This window comes from Geotrypetes seraphini, chromosome 12, assembly GCF_902459505.1.
Source record: "Geotrypetes seraphini chromosome 12, aGeoSer1.1, whole genome shotgun sequence".
Classification (NCBI taxonomy): Eukaryota; Metazoa; Chordata; class Amphibia; order Gymnophiona; family Dermophiidae; genus Geotrypetes; species Geotrypetes seraphini.
The window spans coordinates 15,376,681-15,394,207 of NC_047095.1; the positions used below are offsets into that span (position 1 = coordinate 15,376,681).

General features: G+C 42.2%; 1 protein-coding gene across 2 annotated transcripts in view; it reads right to left on the reverse strand.

Moving 5' to 3' along the window:
* LOC117346938 (putative ferric-chelate reductase 1) overlaps window positions 1-17,527 on the reverse strand; it is a 76,887-nt gene that overhangs the window by 15,078 nt on the left and 44,282 nt on the right. For both annotated transcript variants that reach the window (XM_033917226.1, XM_033917227.1), the window contains 4 exons: window positions 16,033-16,174; window positions 8,609-8,731; window positions 7,696-7,808; window positions 1,912-1,998 (listed from right to left, as the gene is read on the reverse strand). In XM_033917226.1, coding sequence (XP_033773117.1) covers window positions 1,912-1,998; window positions 7,696-7,808; window positions 8,609-8,731; window positions 16,033-16,174 — 465 coding nt within the window. The remainder of the gene's footprint in view (window positions 1-1,911; window positions 1,999-7,695; window positions 7,809-8,608; window positions 8,732-16,032; window positions 16,175-17,527) is intronic.

A 17,527-nucleotide genomic window follows, 5' to 3' on the forward strand; every position in this document is an offset into this window, starting at 1 on the left:
CTGCCATGCTCTGCATTCTACGCTCACCATGCTGTCTCACCGTATCATGCTTTGCATTGTATGTTTTGCCATGCTTTGTTAACTATGTTTGCCATCTCTATTATACAACGGTTACCTTGCCATTGTCTACTATACGATGTCTGAGAGTGTGGTGCAGGGGTTATAACAACAGGCTGTAGTTGTAGGTTCAAGCTGATGTTGTACCCTGAGCGGGCCACCTAGTCTCCCATTGCCACAGGTACATTAGATAGATTGTGAGACCACTGGGACAGATAGGCAAAAATGCTTGAGTACCTGATTAAATACAAAACCGTGCTGAGCTCCCCTGGGAGAACGGTATAGATTATTGAATAAATAAATAAATAAGTCTCAGGCACTGAAAACAGCATAGATGCCTGTACAGGCTAATCATTGAGGAGTACAGAAATACAGGGTTTCAGTTCATTCAAATATTCAAACATGAAACATTAAATAAATATGAAGCAAAGGCTTTCCCCATATAGCACAGCTATAGTTTGACGCATACGTATCTATTATATGATGTTTTACTGTGCTGGTAAATGTCTATATTATATCTATGTTATATTAATATTCTTCCTAGCTATTATAATTTGTATTGTACAACATTTATCATATTTCTGGTAGTTGACTGGAAAGAAGAGAAAACGAGAGCCGGCGAGCCTACTTGTTTGTTTGAAATTTTTGAAGATCTAGTCTCTTTATTTTTCTCATTTCTCCTCTCATTCTTCCACTCACGGCAGCATGCTGCCACTCAGTTGCACAATTTTAGACTAATGGGCCCTGATGCAAGATTATTTTGTGCTGCTTTCCCAGTCCCAGACTAACCAAGTCTGCTACATTCAGTGGGAGCCCGGCATTCTCGTTCAGCAGTCTCCACCTCCATTGGCGGCAGGAGATGCAGTCTCCTGCTGCCTCAGGACCAGTCTCACAGCTCTCATTGGGAGTCTGGTCCTGCCCAGGGTTACCAGATTTTAACTTTAGTAAAATCCGGAGCCCTAGACCTGCACCCCGGGCCCGCCCAGTTCCATCCATTCCTGCCCAGTTACGCCCCAATCCTAGCCCCACCCCAGCCCTGTCCCCACTGCCTGCTCTCATTGGACAGGAGGGCTCCCCATACAATTTCAAGGAAGCTTTTCAAAACTCGGACAGAGTGCCAGGTTTTGAAAAGCCATCTGGATCCTCTGACATATCTGGGGGAATCTGGACGTCTGCTAACTCTAGTCCTGCCACAGCAGGAGATGATGTTTTATTAAGGTGTCTCCTGCTGCTGAAGGGGTTGTGTTTAAGACCCAGTTAAAAGCCTACCTCTTTGAGAGTGCTTTCAACTCCTAACTCCTCTCACCTCGGGTTCTGCATTCCCAACCCTATATGTCATGTCATATCTGTCCAAGTCAGATTGTAAGCTCTTCCGAGCAGGGACTGTCTATAAATGTCAAAATGCACAGCGCATACACCTTTCAGCACTATATAAGTGATAAGTAGTAGTAGTAGTAGTAGATGGTTTGGTGTTGTGACCATGGAATTGAGGCATATAGGGGGTGGGGCCAGAAGGCAGAGTGCATAGGGTTGGGGCAAGGGCTGTATAGAATGGGCCAGGACTGGGGGCATATCCAAAATGCCCCTCAGGATCTCTACACTCCAGCAGCATACAGTCCACCCACCTCCATCGCAGCACATAGCGCTTCTTTATAATTGTTTTCCTTTTATTAACTGTGCCTTTCCTGCTTTTCCTTACACCTTTTTCTTGCAATGTGTTCCCAGATTCCTTCTACATGCTACAAAAATGAAGTATAGAGTATACTAGGATAAGATACTCCATTAAACATATTACTTTTCACGGAAACAATAGGAGCAGGCCCCTTTTTTGACCAAATGTATGCACGTACTTACACTGCTCCACCCTTCCACATACACAAACACCAGCACAAAGGCAACTATCGTTGCTGTTACAGTCAGTACCATCAGGAACCAGTGGACCTAAAGAAAACAGTAGAAATGAATAAAGTTACCTTTACCACGATGCATACAGATATATATATATTTTTTGATTTGGATAAGAAGCATAACAATAATTAATGGAGCCTTGAACAATGGCAGTACTACAGTTAAAGTTAAAGCAGACATGATTGTTAGGTTTTTAAAATAAACCAGCTTATTTGCTGACTATAGTGCTTTTGTATTTGGTTGTCTCCATTTTCTTAAATACAACTAATATCATGTGTAACTTCTCCCTCCCCGTCCAAATATTTATTGGACAAGTAGGTACACTGGGTCATACAACGACACATGGAGCTCCCTGAATAGCATTTATGGGTAGAGAGTGACAAGTCAACAAAACACACATTTTATTTTGGTGATATCCATAAAAAACAAGCTTCCAAACAATACAAAGACATCCAAGGACCTTTTTAAAATTGGGTCATTCCATGTCAAGTGATCCAATATTGAAAATCATCTCCACTCGACCTCCTCCAAATTGAATAAAATTTTGTGTGGATGTTCCCTATAGCCTCAAATGAAATCATGTAAAAATTTTCAGCTGGATCTCTTATTGGTTTGAGACTTAGAGGATGTCAAATGTATATCACTCTTAGAGTACTGTGCTCTGCATAAAACAAAATGGCAACAAAAAATTTGACCATGTAACTCCTCTTCGGATAAAAGCCCATTGGCTTCCCATCCATCACCATTATGTTAAATTGTATTAGCTGTTTTTACCCTATTTTAAAATGTATAACCAGGAACCTCCGCGAATGCTGAAAAATCATGAATACGGTTTTTAGCGGAGGAGATAGGAGAGGGCAGCCAGAGAGGCAGGAGGACAGCCGGAGTGCCGACGAGTGAAGGAAATCACTCTCGGTATGCTCCAACTACCTCTTCCTGCACTAAAGTTGGGCCTCACCAATTAGGAGCTGCTTTGACACGCAGCTCCTGATTGGTGAGACCTGACTTTAATGCAGGAAGAGGCGGTCGGAGCATACCGCGAGTGATTTCCTTCACTCGCTGGTGCTCCGGCTGCTCTCTCCTGCCACTCCGGCTCCCTCTCCTTCCCGGTCATTTGCGGTCAGAAAATCCACGAATGACTGGGACCGCGAATGACAGAGGGAACACTGTATATCAAATTTTTAATAAACTTGAAACTTGAACTATATCCAACCACTATAGCCCAACAAAGCCTCCAAGAGAAATGAAATTTTGTGGATTAATACAACCCCTGGCACTAACTTCATGAGCAAAGTTTGGAATGTAACATTGGTTTACCTCCCCTTTTATGAGCTAGCAAAGTAGGCAAAAAATGTTATAAATGAAATTTAATGCCTACTTTGACTCCTCATTGCTCCTGACCTGTATTTCGATTCAAGTCATAACTGTACCTGCAGTTGTGGCACATAACAAACATGGGATTTGCATTAAGATGCTTTGCAGCCAATTGGAAGCAAAGATATAATTACAAAAAGAAATGATATTAGTGCTTTATACAAATTTTGGCCATTTTGGGGTGCAAATGTTTCAACTGTACATCGCCAAATTATTTTATTTTTTATATCACTTGAAAGAGCAAATTTTTGGGTACAAAAGCCATTCTGTTTCATATTTGACCTGGCCTTGCTTTGGCCAAAATAATGCATGCATTATTCACTTGTGTATACATGAAGTTGTAAAAAAAGGACAACTGCGCAGAGTTTTGCCAAGCGTCGCTTTTAGCCTCTGATCCTTGAGTCTCTGTACCAGGACCCCTGAGGAAGACAGTTTTGTTGAAACATGGACCGTGTTGGGTCCACAGTCCTCAACGGTTTGGGTCCTAGAGATTTCTTTTCGTGAATTATTAGATTGAACTTTTAATAAAGCCTGCATCTTGATCATCTTCTCCACAGTCTCTTTGGTATACTCTACAACAGGGGTGCCCACACTTTTTGGGCTTGCGAGCTACTTTTAAAATGACCAAGTCAAAATGATCTACCAACAATAAAAAAAATTTTTTAAACCCCCACAAAGCACACTGAAAGGCAGAGAAAATGTTAATTATCATTCATATTCCGGGTTTTTTTCAAAGAGGTCAAGGCAGATGACTCTATGCAATGTCATCTCAATAACAACCATACAAAAATAGACAAATATAGCCCCTCCCTTTTTACTAAACCACATAGCAGTTTTTAGCGCAGGGAGTTGCGCTGAATGCCCCACGCTGCTCTCGACGCTCATAGGCTCCCTGCGCTAAAAACCGCTATTGTGGTTTAGTAAAAGGGAGCCATAGTGCAAAATATAGACAGCAGATATAAATTCTCAAAACAGACACATTTTGATCACTAAATTGAAAATAAAATCATTTTTCCTACTTTTGTTTGATGATTTCACTTTCTTCTTCTGACTTCTTCTCACTTCACTCTGGCTGCACTTCTTCTGACATCTTCTGATTTCAGCCCACTCCTTCTTTCAGCCTCCTATATGCTTTCTCTCTTCCATTCCTCATTCTCTCCCCCAACTTTTTCTTTCTTTCTCCCTGCCTCCTGCTCTTTCTTTCTCTCTCTCTCTCTCCATGCCCACTTTCTTTCTGTCTCCCTGCTTGCCCCCTTTGTTTCTTTCTCCCTGCCCTCCCCCAAGCCACTAGGTTTGCCGTCGCCACCGGGGAACAGGCCTCCAAGCCACCGCCCCCCAAGCTCTGCATGCAGAAGCCTTGCACTGACCAGCATTCTGCTCCCCTTCAATTCTGATGTCGGAGAGGAAGTTCCGGGCCAGCCAGGCAGCGATTGGCTGGCCCAGAAATTCCTCTCCGATGTAAGAATTGATGTCGGGGAGAGGAATGCTAGTCAGCGTTAGGCTTCTGCAGGCCCAAATCTCTGGATCCCCAGGGCCGAGGAAAAGAAAAGAAAAAAAGCCAGTCTTCCATGAGAGCCGTTCCAGTCTCTTTTTAGCACGACACTCAACTTCCCATTTTCAGGCTCAAGACGTCAGAGCAGCAGCAGCAGCTCCGGCATTTTTGGGCAGAGCACCTCCTGCTCCCGACCGCCTTTCTCCAGTCTGGCTTGTCAATTCCGCCAGGGGCAGCCGGTGCTCAGCTCTCAAGGGTCGTGACTTCCCTAGACCTCCCTCCCGCCTTCTCCCGAAGGAAGTGACTTCATCCCCCAGTCGGAAGACGGGTTCTGGCAGTCGGGCAGGAAGGGCGCAGCAAGAATGAGTGTGTGTGGGGAACCTTGGGGAGATTCCGGTGGGGAACCTTGGGGAGAGGAAGGCTGATTGGCCAGCCGATTGGAACGTCAACACGAGATCGACTGGTGTTGCCTTCCCGATCGACCGGTCGATCGCGATCGACGTGTTGGGCACCCCTGCTCTACAATATTCCATTATTGCAGAAAAATATCCAAACCATAAGCTTGCCCTAGTCACACCCAAAACATGCCCCCTTGAGATTTAGATGCACTGCAGACACACAGAATAGCAATCTGTCTACATAATAATAATAACGACAACTTTATTTTTATATACTGCAGTACCTTAACAGTTCAAAGCGGTTTACAGCAAAAAGAAACTACAGCGAAGTTGCATCAAACATATCTCCCCTTTTACTAAACCATGATAGTGGTTATTAGCGCAGGGAGTTGCGCTGAGTGCTCTGTGCTGCTCTCGATGCTCACAGAGTTCCTATGAGCATTGGGAGCAGCAAGGAGCATTCAGCGTGGCTCCCTGCGCTAATAACCGCTATCATGGTTTAGTAAAAGAGGTGTGTGGGGGGGGGTAGTTTGGTAGATACATCATCGAAGTTATATAATTAAACAAATTTTATCAAATAAGTAGGTTTTAACTGATCTTCTAAAAGTTTGATAAGAAAAAGTATGTAAAATAAGGTCACTTAGAGAGGCATAACCAAAAGATACGTCTAAGTCCGTTTTGGGCTTACTAGTCCATTTTCGAAAAATACGTCCAACAGTTGTTTTTTTTTGAAAATCGTCTAACTGTACTTCCAGCCGTCTGCCGTCTGATTGTCCAGACTGCTAAGTTGTCCATCTTTATACCCCATTTTCGTCCAAAAATTCATCCAAGTCAAAAACGGCTTGAAAAAGACCTTTTTGGACGTGGGCGGGGTCAGCAAATTAATGGACTGGACATCCAAACATTGCACCAGAGTAGTGGGGGGTACCCTACAGGGCACTGCTGTGAACTTCACAAAAAGGGTGCCACATACACATCTCACCACAACCTTATAGGTCATGGTGAGCCCCCCCAAAACACCCCCCAGAACCGACTAGACCCACCTGTCTACCAACCCAATAACCCTTATGGCTGCAAGTGCCACTTATATGGCAGTACATAAGGATTTGGGGTTTTTTTTTGGGGGGTGCACATGTTTCACCATGCATACAGTGGTTAGAGTGGCTTATAGGCCTGGTTCACTAGCCCACGCCCCAGACTACTTAAGCCACCTCTGTGCAGCTCTACTAGACTTTCTTATGCCAGGCTGCCAGGTGCTGATGTTCTGGAGGCAACTGTAATAACAATTTTTATGGCAGTGGAGGGAGGGAGGATCATAGATCACTGGGGGAGTGTGTATGGGGTCTGTACTTTGTCCCTAAAGTGGTTATCTGTTCACTTTGGATACCTTCTTGTGACTTAGACTTGGTTTTAGATGGCCTAAGTCACAACGTCCAAGTTCCGTCTAGGCAGTACATAAGAACATAAGAAGTTGCCTCCACTGGGTCAGACCAGAGGTCCATCCTGCCCAGCGGTCCGCTCCCGCGGCGGCCCATCAGTCCGCAACCTGTGAAGAGGTTACTGACCACTTCTATAACCTACCTCAAGTTCTATCTGTACCCCTCTATCCCCTTATCCTCCAGGAACCTATCCAAACCTTCCTTGAACCCCTGTACAGAGTTCTGGCTTATCACCTCCTCCGGAAGCTTGTTCCATGTGTCCACCACCCTCTGGGTAAAAAAGAACTTCCTAGCATTTGTTTTAAACCTGTTGTAACACTTTCGGTTATACATGCAGTACGACTAAGTCTAGGACGGCCCATGTCCCGCACAAATCCCACCTTCACCACTCCTCCTAAAACGTTTCTTTTAGCTCTGGGCGTACTTCAGCACTGTGAAGGCCTAAGTCATTTTTAGATACATCTAAAACCCAGTTTGATTATTGGCATATGGATGACTTGTCTCACTGATCGTCTAAGTGCCGATTTAGGCCGGTTTTTAGACGTATTTCCGTTTCTATTATGAGCCCCTTAAGCTTTTGTTCCATTTACCTGCTTGAAAGGATACAGTCCTATCAAGAAATCTCTTGTATGTACAATCTTTCAAGGTTGAAAAGGCAAATTAGTGAGTTCTACGTGTAATTGCTGAGAGATCAAAGTGATTCTAAAGGTAGTTTGGAGCAGGATCTGTCAAGGTTTTATGACATAAGCAGGCAAATTTGAAAATAATTCTAACTTCCACCGGTAACCAAAGTAATTTTTTGTTCAAAAATAGTGATGTGACAAGTTTAGCAAGAAAAACATCCATCTGCTCCTATATGGCACTTTTTGGACATTTTTCCTTTTTGAAAGTGAACCCTATGATCGCCTACAAAAGAACCTTCATATCATTTTTTTATTCCATTGTTTTCTTCTGCACAAACTTCTATTCTGGATGGAGGTTGTAGATTGTCTAGTGATCCCATATTTCTCCATTTTAATATGCATACCTGAAACCAGATATCTTTATTCATGATGGATTTCTTGACGGTGTTCTTCAAATACCTAGCGATGATCATTCCTATGCTTCCCGTAGTCATCCAGGCTATCAGCATAAGAGCACCTTATAAATCCAAAGTAGTTTATTATTAGTTTGAGCTGAATAAGTGTCGCAATCAGATTCAAATCTTGATGGCCAGTAGAGTGCTTAGAGGGTAATTTCTACTCATATTTACGTGCCCAGAGGGTGCTTATGTGGCACTTATTCTATAAAAGAAAGTAGGTACTTAGTTTCTTTTACTACTACTTATCATTCCTATAGCACTGCTAGACATATGCAATGCTGCACATTAAACATGAAAACACAAGAGCGCCAGCATCTTTTCTCTTCCCCCCTCTGTAACTTTAAATTTCATTGTCCACGAGCAGCTAATCTTACCCGCTGCTCATGCCAGCCTTATCCCTCCCTCTGACATCATTTCCTGTTCACGGAGACCAGGAAGTGATGTCAGAAGGAGGGATGAGGCCAGCGTCAGCAGCTGGTAAGAGATTTTGCTCGTGGGTGCTGAAGATCTGAAGAGGTACAGGGCTGGGTGTGGGGGGAGGAGAGGCCAGGATGCAGGGAAGGGTGCATCGGGGGGAGAGGGGGGAGAGAGGGGGCACATGGCATGGCAATGGCAGGGAAGGGAGTCTGGGGATGCTGTCCACCTCCACCCTGGGCACAAACTTCCCTTGCTATGCCACTGTCTGAGACAGATCCCCAAAATGGTAAGAATGATCTATATTTGCTGTTTATGAGGTTTTCCCATTCAACTAGGTAACTTTAGATGTTTGCTTTGCAAACCACATTTAAAATGATTTGATTCATATACCAGTGAATGGTGTTGTGAAATAAATTATTAACGACTGAGCACATATACGTACCATGAACTTTCAATAATGTGAACCTTGGAGCTGGAGAATCATTGGCTGATAGTAAACGCAGTCCATCCATAGCAACTTTCTGGGTGGTGATAAAAGGAGTCTGAACATGTTCAGCAATCTGCCCTGCAAATATTTAGACGTGATTTGTCAGCTGCGTTCGATGCGGTCAATCATGATATCTTGATCCGTATGTTATCAGACATAGGTTTAAACTAAGGAGTTTTGGATTGGTTTAGTAAATTCCTTTCGCTGCGATCCTATGAGGTATATCTAGAAGGTGAGGTATCATCCTCATAGAAACCTAGATGTGGGGTGCTGCAAGGCTCCCCTTTGTCGCCAATCTTTGTATGACCTCATTGAAAAACTTCTGTCTCACATCTGCAGAGGCTATATTTACTTATGCAGATGACATTTTTATTCTATTGGAAGTCAACCCCGACCTCAGCAATTTGGTTTCAGGTATAGATTGTTGCGTGCCCAAACTTCAGATGTGGGCCCTGTCCATCCAAATGAAATTAAATGCTGCTAAAACTAAATTGCTTTGGATTGGGCCTAGATTGGAAAACCTCCCTGCTGCTGTTACACTGAAAACAGGTATTTCATTACACAGATTTTTCTTCCAGAATCCTGGGTATTATTCTGGATTCATCCCTTACATTTCATGATCAGATAAACTCTTTGGCAAAAAAAATGTTCAGTGCAACAAACATTTGGTATTGCTAAAACTCAAAGTTATAGGTGGTTGCAGTTGAAGCAGGCCATTCAGGAGGGGTTCCCTGACTGGAATAAATCTTAAAAATCAGTATAGTTTGCCGCTCCTGTGCTTCCAGATGGATTTCCTGGGTCACCAGGCCGCTCAGTGGTATAAATTAATATCTGGATTTTTGAATAAGAAACCAAAAACTGGTCTTCGTGACATCTGGAGCATTGAGATAAAGCATCAGATTACTGTGTCTCAATGGCCACGAATCTGGACTTGGAGGATGAGATGTACGGTGTCTGCATCTATGAGACAAACATGGTTTTTCTTGTTACATAGAGCTTTTTGGACCCATGTTCGATTACATAAATTAGATAGTTCCAAGTCTAATAGATGCTGGCACTGCCATCTTGAACCTGGGACGTTAGATCACCTATTATATTATTGTCCCTTGATACTTCAATTTTGGAGATCCATTTGGGATCAGGTGAACAAAGTACTGGAAAATCCAGTGGCACTAACATATGACAAAATTGTGCTATTTGGCACTTTAATGAGAGCTAAAAGTCAAACATCATCTCACAATAACAAACTTCTCTTTATTATGACAGGGGTTGCCATACAGCTTATTTTAAGGAATTGGAAAAACTGGGATCGATTAAACTATACCGTTTGGTGGGAGTCTCTGTGTCACGTCTTTAAAATGGAACGTATTATGGCTATGCAACAGGGACGTTATAAGAAGTTTCTGGATATTTGGGAGCCACTGACAAAATTTTGCAAAGAGTGATTGTTGATTTTGCCCCTTGATCATGCACATCCAGGGTGGGTTGGAAAATATTTTAAATTTGCGTGCAATTTTTGAATATGAAGATGGGGGGGGGGTGATATAGGTATTTGTCATAGATTACAATTTTGATTGAATTTAGGTGCTATTATCGTGTAATATGATTGTATAATATGTTGCACTTATTTTTGGCTTCAAAATGAATAAAGATATTAAAAAAAAAAAAGAACATTATTCAGTGTTAGTACAGTTCATTGTGCTTGCACAGCTGGATTATTGTAATTCATACGGGCATTATGCAGGGTGGCCTAAATCAGTGGTTCCCAACCCTGTCCTGGAAGACCACCAGGCCAATCGGGTTTTCAGGATAGCCCTAATGAATATGCATGGAGCAGATTTGCATGCCTGCCACTTCCATTATATGCAAATCTCTCTCATGCATATTCATTAGGGCTAACCTGAAAACCCTGGTGGTCCTCCAGGACAGGGTTGGTCTAAATCATCTACAGTTGATACAAAACATGGCAGCTAAACTTATTTTTGGGAAAAGAAAGTACGACCACGTCTCTCCTTTGTTGAGAAAGCTTTACTGGCTCCCAGTTCGTTTTAGGATCCAGTTTAAGTGTGCATGCGTTGTCTTTAAGCTTCTCTAAAGAATATTTGATCCTTTAGTTCCTTTATATTGGAATGCTACTAGAGCTTGCCATTCGAGGATTACACAGAAATATAAACTGTCGTTCCATTCTTTTAGAAGAATTAAATCTGTGGGGAAGCTTAGCCAATCTTTTGCTTTCAAACTGGTAGAAACTTGGAACAAACTCCCTGACTCTGTAAGATTGATAGGCCAGCTACAACAATTTTACAAAGCCCTTAAAACTCTGTTGTTTACACAATATTTTAATGGTTTACCTACTGAAGTGACGAATGGATATCATTTTCACATTCTCTTTCTCAGGTCTGCATTCTTTTATGTATTCTGGTCTTAACTATGTGTGAACCGAGTCGAGCTCTGTTAGGAGATGACCCGGTATATAAACGGAAGACTAGACTAGATTAGACTAGACATACCAATTAACATTTGAGTCAACAGAATGAGCACACTATGAATAGGCGAAGTGAGCAGGTAGAGCCTGTTTTACATTTCTTCTTTCTCCCAAATGGACTGATCTGTCATTTCACCTTTTTTACCTCTGCATTTCCTGGTTTGGCTTTTCTCCTTTTGCTGTTCTCATCTTAAGGGAGAAAGGGGATGGGACTTACTGTGGTTACAGTCAAAGCAATTTATTTATTATATACAGGCACTTATGTTTTCCTCATTCCTATGACGGGTAGGATAAGGCATAGGCATATGTCTAGGGCTCAAATATTTAAGTGGGGGGCCCTCTTAGGTATGTAATTGAACAGCTCCTAAGGCTATTCAATTACATATCTAAGAGGCTGAATATTTAGGGGAGGGGAGTCAGCAAGATGTCTACAAGAGGGTTTTGGCACTAAAGCGTCATGTGTTAGTTTTGGAATGTCTGCATGATAAGTGCACAGTAAATATATTAAAAAAAAATTTTTTTTTAAAAGAGGGCATGCCAGAAGTAGGGGGTTCTTGCGGCGTTCATTGACTTTATTTCTGGACACCTGGATTATAGCTTCTATTGAGCTAAGTTCTCTTTTTTCAATTTCCTTTCAGCTTTGGGAGTTGGCTGGGGGGGTTTCCAGAGTGGTAGCCGTGTTTGAATGCACTTGTTCACTGTTTATTATGTTATGATGATTGCATTATTTGATTTAAAGCACACTTTAGGTGCCCGATGATGGTGTGTAGGTGGGGGCTTGGTTGTCTCCGCCTTGATGTGAGTAGCGTTGGAGAATTTCTCCCATCGCTGTCCCTTCACACTGAGGGTACCTAATATCACTCTATTATAGTTATTTATTTACGTTGTTAGTTTTGAGTTGTTTTCTTCACCGTTACCATTGTGGGAACCCCTAGACCTTTTTTGCCTCATTGCCGAGTCTTTAGAAGTAGGGGGTTGGCATTCCTGCACTAACCAGCTAGCACATCTATATTACCATATGTTAACTGGTTGGCATATGGATAATGCAGGATCCCTTACTGCCTACAAATTAGATGGTGCAAAGGGCTCCCATGATAATTTAAAAAAAAAAATGGCCATATGCTAATGGCCCACAAGTGTAAAACAGTATTATAAATTTTAATTGTAATAAAAATTTTAATTGTAATAAAATTGTAATAAAAATCTTTAATATATATTTTTAGCAAAGTCTTCAGAATGTGCCTCCAACCAGCCAAGAATTTTCTACGGCTGAGTCACTCCGTTGGCATATTCATCCTCATCAGACCTGCTTTGTGCTCTGTGTTAAGTTTATATTTACTTTGAAACAAAATTTCACTAAACTATCTCAAAACAATAAACAATTTTGTTACTTAGCTTGGTACTGCATCAAGTCTGCGTAAACACTATGTTGATTCTCCATGAGTGTCGGGTGAGGACCTGTCAGTTCAACATGTCTCGCCCTGCGGCTTTCTCAAGAAAGAGTTCCCCCCTTCAATCTTATTCCACAGCAACCCGACTCATATACTTTGGTCAAAAAAGTATATGCTAATTGCAACATTAGTGCACAGCCATTTATGGAAAAAAATAGAAAATCAGGATTTTTACAGCCAGGGTAAAAATGGTCCCAACGCATGGAGAAAGACCTGTGTAAGGGTGCACTAAGGTGAATTTTTACTGCAGCTACGTAAAAAGACTCGTAAGTATTTTTTAATTGGACAAATGTAGATATACAATTTCACAATCACGTACATAAAAGTTATAGTAGCACTGTAAACAGATGTTCCAGAGAGTGGGCTGGGAGAGGCGTAGTTGAAAACTATTTGTGGAGATGTCAGTTTCAAAAATGCACAAGGGTAGATTTATGCCCATACCTTACAGCAGTGTTTCCTGGAGGTACCCCCATACCATACAGGTTTTTAGGATAATCAAGATAAATATGCATGAGACAGGCTTGCATACACTACCTCCAATGCATGCAAATCTTTTTCATGCATATTCATTGTTGATATCCTGAGAACCTGATTGGCAAAGGGATACTCCAGGACCAAACTGGAAAACACTGTTTTATACCATCGTATTAGATGGTGTATGTTTTGGTGCCATATAAGAAGCAGAGATTCACTTATGATGTACATCAGTGGTCTCAAACTTGTGGCCCGGGGGCCACATGCGGCCCACCAGGTACTATTTTGAGGCCCTCGGTATGTTTATCATAATCACAAAAGTAAAATAAACAGTTTCTTGATCATATGTCTCTTTTTTTTTTTTTTTAATTTATAAGTTTTCACATTAATTAACAAGCATATCATCTTGTACAGAAAGTGTAATTAAGATAACATAGTATTGAAATTACCATCCAAAAAATAATTCAAATTATAATAGGAAATTATTTCTCTACTTAATCACACACTAGTCCTCAATTATTAGGATCCATGATTAGGAAATAGGAGTGATTGAACCATCTAATAATTAACAAGAAAGCTCACTATCTGATGCTGAAACAGAGCTAAATTATTACTCGGACTTAGATATTATTCCATTTCAAGGCGCTTATTGGAGAGGAAAGCTGTCAACTGAGCCGGTTCAAAAAACACATATTTTACAGTACAATACCTCACTACACATTTACAAAGATATCTGAGGAAAAATAAACCACCAATTTGAGTCACACCCGGTTTCAATAATAGAAATTCCCTTCTTCTCTTTTGAGTCTCCCTAGAGACATCAGGAAAAATTTGAATATGGAAACCCAGGAAGTCTCTGGATCTATTTTTAAAGAAAAGTTTAAGGATCCAATCTTTGTCTGGAGCCAAAGCCACAGACAATAAGAGAGTGGCTGAAATAGCCACTTCTCTATCTGATTGTTCCAATAAAGCGGAAACGTCCAGGGAAAGTTCCTGAGGTTTTCCAACACCTTCTTTCTTCTGAGAATCCTGAGTCTTTGTAGGTAGATAATACACTCTTGACAAAGGTGGTAAAGAGTTCTCAGGAATTTTAAGTATTTCCAGAAAGTAACGCTTTATCATTTCGCTTGGGGAAATTGACGGAACCCTTGGAAAATTAATTAAACGTAAATTATTAATCCGGCTATTGTTTTCAAGTACTTCCAATTTTCTCCTTATAATCAAATTGTCCTTTACAAGTAGATCATGATGGCTTCCAATCATTTTTATATCCTTCTTTTCTTCTTGCATATCTGATTTCAATAGTTTAATATCCTCTTTCAAAGTTTTTATTTCTTCTTTCTGGTCTTTCAATTCTTTATCTAAATTTTTAATTTGGGGATTCAAGGAATTCCCCAATGCCAATACTAATTCCCAAAGTGAATCTAGTGTAACTTCTGGGGGCTTTACTGGAGCAAAAGGAACTATTAGTGTAGTATAAGCAGGCTCAGGTGATTGGTTTACCTCCCCAGTGCCTTGTTCCTCCATAGCAGAAGATGATCCGGTCGCTGGTTTTTCCAAAAGAAGCAAGTCCTTTTGAGCCATTTCCTGCAGCGAGCCCTCCGATTCACTGGCCTCTCGAGGGGAGAATACTGCCTCTTCGGACACACTCTCCTCTCGCGGTGAGCTGGCTCCCAGCGGCAGCGGGTGGAGGGGAGGCGTCCTGACGTCGGGGCTCAGAGTGACATCTAGCCCGTGGGTTTCTGCCGAGGCACTCCTCTCTGCCGGCACTCTCAACGAGCGATTCCCCGAAGCAGCTGGCTCCGTTTGCAGGCGTCTGAAAATGTCCTCGATTGTAGGAACTGTGGGCACTAATCGCTGGGAGGCACCACCAACGCTTCTGCCCCGCCTTTTCGGCATCGTTGAAGGGTAAGAGAAAAACACTCTCAGACGATCTGGCAGCATTCAGATAGCGGCAGCCATCTTGGATCCCCTTGATCATATGTCTCTTAAGTTATAAATTACAATATTATTATTAAGACTTAGCTAAAAGGAAAGATTTATAAACTGTAAAGAAAGTTTTACCTCATGCAAAATCGTCATTTCTTTAATAAGACATTAACTATTTTTTTTGAGGCCCTCCAAGTAGCTACAAATCCAAAATGTGGCCCTGCAAAGAGTTTGAGTTTGAGACCACTGATGTACATGGTCCTTTGTGTTTGGTAATATATGCACATACGTTTCTTCATGGACAAATTCAGACGATGTTCAGTTTTGCAGCCTATTAGCTGATGGTCTTTAGGAACAATGAATAAAAAGTGAAGGAAGTGGTCTACTGGTTACAGCTGCTACCTCAGCATTCTGAGGTTGCGAATTTGATCCAAGCCTGCTCCATGTGACTCTGTCCAAATATATATGAGGAAAACAAAAAAACTGGTAGTCTGCTATGAAGAGTGATTAAAGGGAAACATACAGAAGTCAAAAAATCACTCAATAGGTGTAATAGTGAAATTAATACTTCTAGAACACACACTTAGAATTCAAAAATATGCTCAGAGACACGAAGGCAACAACATGGAGCCACAGCCCCAAAAGAAAATTGCCTCACCACCCAATCATTGCATATTGTAAATTCCAGTAGAAAACAACATTCTTTGCTGCAAACTAGCATAGAAAAAGTTCTTATACTTTGAACTGTCACAAGCAAACATTTAGCTTGATCAAAGGTTCGGACGAGGCCCGTTTCGACCCTGCGTCAGGGAATTTTGTTTTCCACTGGAATTTACAACATTCTATTGCTCCAGGTACCACACACAGTAAGATTGTGAGTCTGCTGTGACAGTTCAATGAATTGTAAGCCGCTTTGGGTGAATCTCTTCATGAAAAGGCAGTTAATAAATCTAAAATAATAAATATATAAATGTGGAATAACATGAATATTGTGCCACTGGTCTCTGGGTAAAACAGTTCTATTAAGAATCATCACTAACCATTCTGAACAGGTCCGTACGCCAGAAATATGTAATACTGATTACTGGCATCTCTTGCTTGTAGAGAAATATTGTTCCTTGTGAGGAAGGAACAGTTGATGACTCCATTGATATAGGACACCATAGCATTTTCTGCATTCACCTACAATGAAGTGTATCCGTTATTTCCAAAACAAAGAACAATTTTTATAAACCTGAAGTATACAGGATGTACAAAGAATACACTTCTCCCTCTGTATTCCCGGTGGATGCAGGCGGAACATAGCCGCAAATATGGAAAAACCACGAATAACTTTTCAACAGTTATTTGCGTTTTTTTTGTAAAAGTCAGCGTTTTTACTGTTGAAACCGCAAATGCAGTAGTGTACAGTAATAATCTCAGGGTTAAAAAAAAAAAGTTATGAGGTGTTTGCAAAAGGTACAGGGCGAGGGGGCTCTTTAAAACCCGTTCCTGGAACAAGACTGGCAGCACGGAGCTACAAAGCAACAAAAGAGAGACCGACACCCCCCATCGAGCTAAGCCCTGTTGTTGTACCCTTTCTAATAAAAATGATTGCAAACCCCCCCCTAAAACCCCCCAAAACCCGTTCCCCTGTTCTTTACTACTACAGGGATAAAAGAGCTCCTGAGCAGGGGGAAGTAAACACTGTTGAGTGCATAGCGGTCCGGCACCAACGATCGCCTCCCTGCCCCTTGCTTATCTTGGACACGATTAGCGGCGCTCCGTGCTCCAGGCCCCTTTTCAGCATAAAGCCCCATGGCACTCCCCCTTGCAGCTGCACATGAATGCACTGGAAAGGGATGGCTCTGCTCTCCATTCTCTCCTCCAGGCCGGCGGTGGGAGCCCCCCAATCCATGCTCTGCACTATTTAAAACTCATCCGCGCCAGCTCCATTCACTGTCCGCTCCGATTTTACACACAGGAGAGAGAAGAGGTGGGTGACACGTGCACACGCTTCTGGCAAGGATCGGGAGGCACTGACAGCGACCTGGAGCACCAAAGCCCTGCGACTGACAAGACACTGCAGCTGAATATCCCTGGGGGTGGATGGGGGTTCTTATTGTTGCAGGCTGGGTGGAGGTTGTTTGGGAAGATGGGGCTGGCTCAGGATGCTGGGAGGGGACTTGGGAGAAGATTCTCAAAACTTAACGGTAAATCTGACAGGCTGCTACCGAGGCCGCTATTGTAATGATTTCAAAAAGGTGAGCCATTCTCAAAAGACCCCCACATATAAATGAGGTTCGTGTATGTTCACATAGGCTTGCTAAATTTACTCGAGATGAGTCGCTGGTGGTAGTGATCAGCACATGCACAGAATATACCCACATATTTTTTAAAAAAACAACCCAAATTCAAGATCGCAGGAGAGATGCCTACTCTCTCCCATTGCGCTTGCACAACCTCTGTACACCCAACCCTGGTAGTGAGAGGGATGCCCACAACCTCCTGCCACATTGCAACCCCCCCCCGACACCCTCCTCCTCGGCAGTGAAA